This window comes from Nannospalax galili, unplaced genomic scaffold, assembly GCF_000622305.1.
Source record: "Nannospalax galili isolate Female #2095 unplaced genomic scaffold, S.galili_v1.0 scaffold1488, whole genome shotgun sequence".
In the NCBI taxonomy this organism is placed as follows: Eukaryota; Metazoa; Chordata; class Mammalia; order Rodentia; family Spalacidae; genus Nannospalax; species Nannospalax galili.
The window spans coordinates 1,182,144-1,190,417 of record NW_008358859.1 but is presented as its reverse complement, the minus strand read 5'-3'; the positions used below and the strand labels follow the sequence as shown (position 1 = coordinate 1,190,417).

The window sequence follows — 8,274 nt, the reverse complement described above, 5'->3', positions numbered from 1 at the left end:
GGGCGCGGTGACTGGCCTGAGGGGCGCGGGGAGGACGCGGGCGTCCGGGGAAGCCGCGGCGGGGACGACCGACGCGGGCCCGAGCTGGGGGCGGACGCCGGGCCCCGGGGGCGCAGCAAATGGAGGAGGAAGGGACGGCGGGCTCGAGCCCGCGGCCCGGGGTCCGGCTGTTCGGGGAGGTTGGGGAGGGGGCGGCCGGGACGCAGCCAGCACTCACCTCGGGGTGGAAGGCGGCGGCGCAGGAGTCGGAGTCCATGTTCAGGGTGGGGGGCGGCGGCTGCGAGAGTGCCGGCGCGGGAGTGCGGCAGCGGGGTCGCGGGGCGGTCAGGCCCGGGGGCTCGGCCCGGGCTCCGCGCCAGGCGAGAGCGGACCGGGGAGTGGTCGCCGGGGCCGGAGGTGATGGGGGTGTCGGCGTGTCTCGTCACAGGCTCGATGACCCCACGCTGGAGGCTCCTCAGAGAGCAGAGTAGACGATGCAGCGCCCGCGGCCGGCGCTGAGGAGAGGCGGGAGAGGCGCTGTGGGGGGCGGCGGCGGCGGCGAGCGGGAACCCGACCGGCTCCCCGACCTGACGCCCAGTTCGGCTCGTGTCTCGGGAGGGAGGGCGGGAGTGCCGAAGGGGCCGCAGGGAAATGTAGTCCCGAATGCTAGGGCTCTGTCGATCTAGGGGCGTGGCTTGTTCGGCGCGGAGCATTGTGGGAGTCGCAGTCCTGGGCACTGCGCTGTGGTCGCACAGAGGCTTTTTCAGAACTCCAAGTCCCATGAGGCTGCGCGGCAGGGCTCGTATGCGGAGGCGTTGCCTACGGGACTCTGGGGCCTCCGGGACGGGGGGCGGGGGGGCTCGCACCTCCCCGGCTGGTGGGGGAGGGGCGGCAGGTCCGGAGGCTGCGGGGACGCGGACGAGCGGTGGCCTGGCCCGAGGGGGTTGGCTCGGTCTCCGCTTTTTCCCGCGGGGCCTGGGCTGCGCCTTCCGTGGGGCGGGGGTCTCCGCCGCCCGGGGGAGATGGGGGCGGGCCGCTGACGTCCCCGAGGGCGGAGCGCTTTCGTGGCGGCGTTGGGGACCGGAAGGCTCGGTGGCGGTTTCGGTTATGCTATCCACGCGGGAGAAGCAAGAAGCCAGGATACGTGCTGGGTCCCGGTTAAAAGTACCTGGTGCCGGCCTATCGGTGCTGTTAAACACGCTGGCTAAGTCCGCTTTGTGTTCTCTGAACTCTGCTGTTTTGTAACTAGCTGTATTTCCTCAGTTCCGTCTCTTCTGAGACCTCCGCGGTGCAGGGTGAGGAGGAAATGGCCGGTGCGACGGGGTTGCTGACTGAGGTGTTGATGGGTAATTGAGGAGTGGGCCGGGATGGAAGACCGACGGACTTCCCGGCTTTGGCGGGGGAAGCATCCTATCCAGGAAGCCCGCTACTCTTTAACATTAATAACCATGTGAAAGGGAAGGTACACATATGCAGAACGCGCATTAGTCAAACATATTTGGGGGGAGGTTCAAAGACTAACTGTCAAAAGAGAGGTAGAATTTTAAATTCAAGTGAAAACAGCCCGATATACTGGAAAGGTGAGCTTATTTGAGCCTGTGAACAGCTGTCCAGCTGTCAGCGATTATTGCTTTTTTTTTTTTTTTCCGGTCTTTTTGAGACAGGGTCTCCCTGTGGCCCCAGCTGACCTGGAACTCACTATGTAGACCAGGCTGGTCTTGAACTCAGAGATCCACCTGCCTCTGCCTTCCGAGTGCTGGGATTAGAGGCGTGCACTACCACGCCTGGCTGCTTTTTTTTTTTAGTATTTTATTTGTTTTGATTTTATGTGTATGAGTGTGTCACCTGCATGTATGTGAGTGCACCGGTGTTGTGCAGTGCCGTGGAGGTCAGAAGAGGGCTTCGGATTTCCCTGGAACTGGAGTTACCGTTGGTTTGTAGCCGCCTTGTGGGTGCTGGGAACCGAACCCGGATCCTCTATAAGAGCAGTCAGTGCTCTTAACCACTGAGCCATTTCTCCAGCCCCACTTATTGCTGCTTTTTATTTTATGTGTCTGAGTGTATTGCTTGCATGCATGTGAGTGCACCTCTGTCGTGCATGTTAAGTTATATGACCAGAATCGTCGGAAAGAAGGGAGAAAGGACCCTGAGTCACAAGAAGATTTATTGGAGGTACTCAGGGGGCTAGCCTTCAGCTCCGAAGTGAGTAGAACCATCAGCAATATGGCTGCAGTCTATAGGTTATATAGGGTGTTGGAATGCAGAAGGCCCTAAACTTCAGGGTGGGAACTTGCCAGCCCTCTGCTAGAACATTTTGAGCTGAAAAACATGTTTGTCCCTGCACCAGGTGCAAGAAAGAGGAAGAGAGGGGCTTGGGAGAAGGAGCCAAGGATTTTTTTCTGCCTGACAGTATAGTGGCCTCGGAGGTCAGGAAAGCACATCAGATCCCCTGGACTTGGGGTGAAGCACAGTTATTAGCTGCCCTGTGAGTGCTGGCATTCGAACCTAGGTCCTCTGCAAGAGCAGTCTCTGCTCGTAACCACTGAGCCATCACTCCAGCCTGGGTTAAGCTCATTTTTATGTTATATATTTAGTGATGAGACTAGGTTTTGTTAGGTCCCTAAGATGGCAGCACAAACCTCTACAAGGAACATAGAAACTTAAACCTAGCATGGCCCAGACACCCCATAACTCTAGGGTATTTATAACTAACCACTCCAGGCAGACAGATGAACATCTGGTACCCATAAACCAATCTACCTATGTCAGCCAGAACCACCCCAGGCCTTTGAAGGGCCTGTAAAACCTATCTAAGCCCCCCTCCCATTGCTGCTTTCTCTACTCCCATGAGACAGCTCAGCAGTTTGTCCCCCAATAAACTGCTTTTCTACCCACAGAGTGATTTCATTCGGTGGTTCTGCTGCATCCTTGCATACATCTGGTGCCAAAACCCGGCAGTGGCACCTGGGTCTTCTACACTACAACGTGATCTTCCCTTTTACTGAACCAAACTGCCAACCCGGCCCTCCTGTGGCACAGGTCATTTGGCCCTGCTGGCTTTGGCCAGCCACCACATTTGGTCCAGAATTTGAGTCTACCTCTTCGCCTGCCTTCCTCTAGGCCTACCCGGCTCACCGCCTTTCTTGTAATCTTGGATAAGTGTCCGTTCTGTCTCTCTCTCTGCAGAAGTTGTGCTGGTACACAAGGCAGCCTCCATACAGCCTCCTGGATGCCCATGAAGAGCCGAAGCCATGCTGGCTTTGGTTTCTTTTCTCAGAAACCATCAGTTTCCCCTGCCCTAGACTACAGACTGTGGATAAGACAAGCCCATGCATGCCCCCTTAACCCCAGAAGACCACCCTCACTCTCTAGGAATAACTGCTCTTTTTTCCGCTTCTGTAAACTGCTTGAACACTTGACTGAAAGGACAAACTATGTTGACCCCATTTTGACTAGTTGTTTCAGACAAGCCTGAACATGCCCAGGCATGTTGTAATCTCACCTACCACCCCCACCCCAGGAGGCTATAGATCAAGCAAGCTCAGGTGTATAACAGCCTTATAAGGTAGGAACAGAGACTTCTGGCCCCACAGATAACAGCACATTCCACAGCACTGAGGATAGCACCCACCAATGAGAGACCTCCAGGATACATCCCTAGTAGTCAATCCAAAAGTATGTTGGCGTGTGCGCACAGGCTCTTTGGACCAATCAATATGTAACTCTGTTATTCTTTGTTTGGAACCTATAAAAAGCTTCCACCCCTTGCAATCAGGGCTCTCAGCACAGATCCATTGTGTTGGTGAGGTCTGAGAGTCCAAGCTTAACCCTGAATAAAGGCTCTTTGTTCTTGCATGCCCTCTGGATTCCTTGGTTATTCTTGGGGGTCCATTATCTGGGCACAACATTTGGGGGCTTGTCTGGGATCCCCAAGACCCCCGCCCCTATGGGACCCCAGAGCGCTGAGTCTGCCTGATCCGATCAGTGAGTGTCTCTTGTCTTTGTGTCTTTTGTATTTGTGCGCATCTGGTTTTTGGGCCCAGTTTGAGATTGCCTGTTGGAGGTCTAGGTGGACTCCCTGGAAGGCCATAGATCGTGGGACTTGGGAGACGTCCCAGACCCACCTGGTGGGGATTGGATCCCCTTGGTAAATTTGGAAGGATGGAGCAGGTTGTGCCTGCCAGGAAGCGAGAGGCCATCGTCCTATTTTCAGTTTAAGGCGCCAACTAACCGTGTGTTGTTTTCCTATGTGTTTGTGCTTTTTGTTGTGTTTGTGACTCTGCATTAGAAGAGGTGGGACAGAACCAAGTAACTCCTCTTAGCCTTTTCCAGGGTCACTTCTAGGAGTTCAAAACCCAGGCTGATAGCCTGGGGTTAAGAGTAAAGAAAGGGAAGCTTTTTATGTTTTGCAGGAATGAATGGCTGACCTTTGGGGCTGGTTGGCCTGAAGAAGGGACATTCGACCTGTCCACCATCTACAGAGTAAAGGATATAATTTGTGGCCATCCAGGCCACCCTGATCAGGTCCCTTACATCATGACTTGGCAGCTTATGGTGGAGGAGCCTCCAAAATGGTTAAAGCCATTCCTTCCTCCTCCCCCACTGGCCCAAAGCCGACTGCCCTCACCCTGCACGAGGATGAACGGCAGAGAAATGAACCTAAACCCTCTGCCCCTCTGTACCCTGTCTTGCCAGGAGGCACAGGGGAAGAACTTCTGCTTGAGCCACCCTCCTATCAGCCTGTCCCACAAGCAGAGCCTCAGGACACCCCTGGGGAGGCAGAGGCAGCCCCACCCCAGGAGGCGGAAGAACAGCCTCTCCAGACACAGAGGAGGGTCCAAAGGGGGCAGCCACAGCTGGTGGCAGACTCTACTGTCCTCCCCCTCTGGGTTGTGGGGCCGCTCACTGAAGCAGGGGACCAACAGATGCAGTATTGGCCATTTGCAACTAGTGACCTCTACAACTGGAAGCTGCAAACAGCTAAATTCTCTGAAAAGTCCCAAGGTCTAATTGATTTGCTAGAATCTGTTTTGTTTACCCACTACCCAACCTGGGGTGATATTCAGCAGCTTTTGCAGGTCCTGTTCACCACTGAAGAAAGAGACTGGATCCAGGTTGAAGCCAGCAAGCTGGTCCCTGGGGTGGATGGGAATCCCACCACCAATCAGGCCCTGATAGGTGAAGCCTTTCCCCTGGTTAGGCCGAATTGGAACTTCAATGTGGCTGAAGGTAAGGAGAGGCTCCGGGTCTATCATCAGACTTTAATGGGGGTGTCTGGGCGGCCGCAAGGCGTCCCACCAATTTGGCCAAGATTAGTGATGTGCAGCAAGAGAGAACAGAATCACCCGCAGCATGCCTAGAAAGGATCCTTGAGGCATTCCGTATCTATACTCCAATGGACCCAGAAGCACCCGAGAATAAGAATGCAGTGATCCTGGCGTTCGTGAATCAGCACCCAATATTAGGCACAAATTGTAGAAATTGGACAGACTGGCAGATAAAACCCTGCCAGAGCTTCTGGCAGTGGCTGAGAAAGTCAACAATCATCAAGAGAGTCCTAAGGACAAGCAGGCCCCGTATCTATACTCCAATGGACCCGGAAGCACCCGAGAATAAGAATGCAGTGATTCTGGCGTTTGTGAACCAGTCTGCACCTGATATTAGGCGCAAATTGCAGAAACTGGGCAGACTGGCAGATAAAACCCTGCCAGAGCTTCTGGCAGTGGCTGAGAAAGTCTACAATTATTGAGAGAATCCTGAGGACAAGCAGGCCTGGGTCGCCACCACTGCCAGTGCGAAGCAGACCCGCGACTTTGCCAAGATCCTTCTGGCCACATCGACCAGGTCCCCAGGTGAAAGAGAATGCCAGCTGCAACGCCTATCTGCTGAACAAGGTAGGAGATGCCTAGAAGGGTGACCAAAATTGTTAAAAAACCAATGAGCTTATTGTAAGAAAATGGGCCACTGGAAGAAGGAATGTCCAGAAAGACCAGCTGGGCAGGAGCAGATCCATGAAGGAACACGAGTCCTGGAGCTTGGGGAATGGAGCGAATAGGGAGGACGGGGTTCGGATCCCCTCCCCGAGCCCAGGGTAACTCTCAGAGTGGAGGGGACACCCATGAGTTTCCATGTTGACACAGGTGCTCAACATTCAGTGTTAACAGAGACCCAAGGGAAATTATCAAACAAAAAGTTCTGGGTACAGGGAGCAACTGGCATAAACCAATATTCATGGACCACCCGAAGAAAAGTGGACCTAGGCATGGGTAGGGTGTCCCACTCCTTCCTAGTCATGCCAGATTGCCCCTACCCACTCTTAGGTAGAGACTTGCTTACCAAAATTGGAGCCCGGGAGCGACTGGCATGAACCAATATTCATGGACCACCCGAAGGAAAGTGGACTTAGGTACGGGCTGGGTGTCCCACTCCTTCTTAGTCATGCCTGATTGCCCCTACCCACTCTTAGGTAGAGACTTGCTTACCAAACTTGGAGTCCACATCCATTTTTCACCTAATGGGGTTCATTTAATAGATAAAGGAGGCCACCCATTCAAGTACTGACCTTGCAACTGGAAGACAGGTATCGACTGCACCAAAAACTGGACCCACAGCCAATGGAGGAGATTTCTGTTTGGCTGCAGGAATTTCCCCTGGCCTGGGCTGAGACTGGAGGGGTGGGGCTGGAAGCCCACTGACCACCCATCTGGGGGGAGCTGAAAGCAGGAGTCCTTCCGACTCTGGTGAAGCAGTATCCCATGTCCCATGAAGCTAGATCAGGGATTACCCCACACATCTGGAGGCTAAGAGACCAGGGCATCCTAGTACCCTGCAGGTCTCCATGGAATACACCTCTCCTCCCAGTAAAGAAGCTAAACTCAAACAATTACTGGTCAGTACAGGATCTGAGAGAAGTAAATAAGTGGGTCATGGATATCCATCCCATGGTGCCTAATCCCTATACCCTCCTGAGCTCCTTGCCACACTCCAGAAGCTGGTATACTGTACTAGATTTAAAAGACACCTTCTTTAGCCTGCCCTTAGCCAAGGACAGTCAGCCATTCTTTGCCTTCGAATGGCAAGATCCGGAGGTCGGTTTCAATGGACAACTGACCTGGACTCATCTGCCTCAGGGATTCAAGAACTCGCCCACTCTCTTTGATAAGGCACTTCATGAAGATTTGGGTGAGTACAGGCTGGAACACCCCCAGGTCACCCTATTGCAGCATGTCGATGACATCCTGATAGCTGCTGCTGATGCTCTAGTATGTCAGCAAGGAACTAGGGATTTGTTGGAGACTCTGGGCAGGCTAGGATATTGGGCATCCGCTAAGAAGGCACAAATGTGTCATCAAGAAGTGATTTATCTAGGGTATATTCTAAAAGAAGGACAAAGATGGCTCACAGATGCCAGGAAAGAAACGGTGCTGAAAATTCCAGTCCCCAACTCCCGAGAGCAGTGAGGGAGTTTCTGGGATCAGCAGGGTTTTGCCGCCTCTGGATCCCGGGGTTTGCGGAATTGGCTAAGCCTCTCTATGAGGCTACAAAAGAGAATGAGACTTTTGTCTGGATGGAGGAAAGAGAAAGGGCCTTTAACAAAATTAAGCAAGCCCTCCTGACAACCCTGGCTTTGGGGCTCCCTGATGTCACCAAGCCGTTCCACCTCTACGTAGATGAAAATAAAGGAGTAGCCAAAGGAGTCCTGACTCAAACGTTAGGAACCTGGAATAGACGAGTAGCATACTTGTCTAAAAAACTTGATCCAGTAGCCATAGGATGGCCACCATGTCTGCAGATTATAGCTGCTACTGCCCTTCTAGTCAAGGATGTGGATAAATTGATATTAGGGCAAGAACTGCACATCACCACTCATGCTATTGAAGGAGTTCTTAAGCAGCCACTGGACCGCTGGTTGAGCAATGCCGGAATAACCCATTATCAGAGCTTACTTCTTAACCCTCCAAGAATTCGGTTCCTCCCAAGCTCCACCCTTAACCCAGCCACCCTGCTGCCCAACCCCGACTTGGACGTGCCCCTGCACGATTGTGTGGGGATCCTGAGCCAGGTACATGGGCTCAGAAACGACCTGACCAATCAGCCACTCTCTGATGCAGAAGCTACTTGGTTCACCGACAGCAGCAGTTTCATGAAGGATGGGCAGAGGTATGCAGGGGTGGCAGTGGTAACTGAGACTGAGACTGTTGGGGTGGTGGTTTTGCCTGCGGGGACCTTGGCTCAGAGGGCCAAGCTGATAGCTCTGACTGAGGCTCTTAGGCTTGGAAAGGACAGGCAGCTGAA

The 8,274-nt window shown here is 53.7% G+C and overlaps 1 protein-coding gene across 1 annotated transcript in view; it reads right to left on the bottom strand.

Moving 5' to 3' along the window:
- The window catches only part of Phf13 (PHD finger protein 13), a 6,505-nt gene extending 5,910 nt beyond the window's left edge, over positions 1 to 595 (bottom strand). Inside the window, exon 1 of the mRNA XM_008822434.3 lies at positions 218 to 595. Coding sequence (XP_008820656.1) covers positions 218 to 256 — 39 coding nt within the window. The 5' untranslated portion in view covers positions 257 to 595. The remainder of the gene's footprint in view (positions 1 to 217) is intronic.
- Between the last annotated feature and the right edge of the window lie 7,679 nt (positions 596 to 8,274).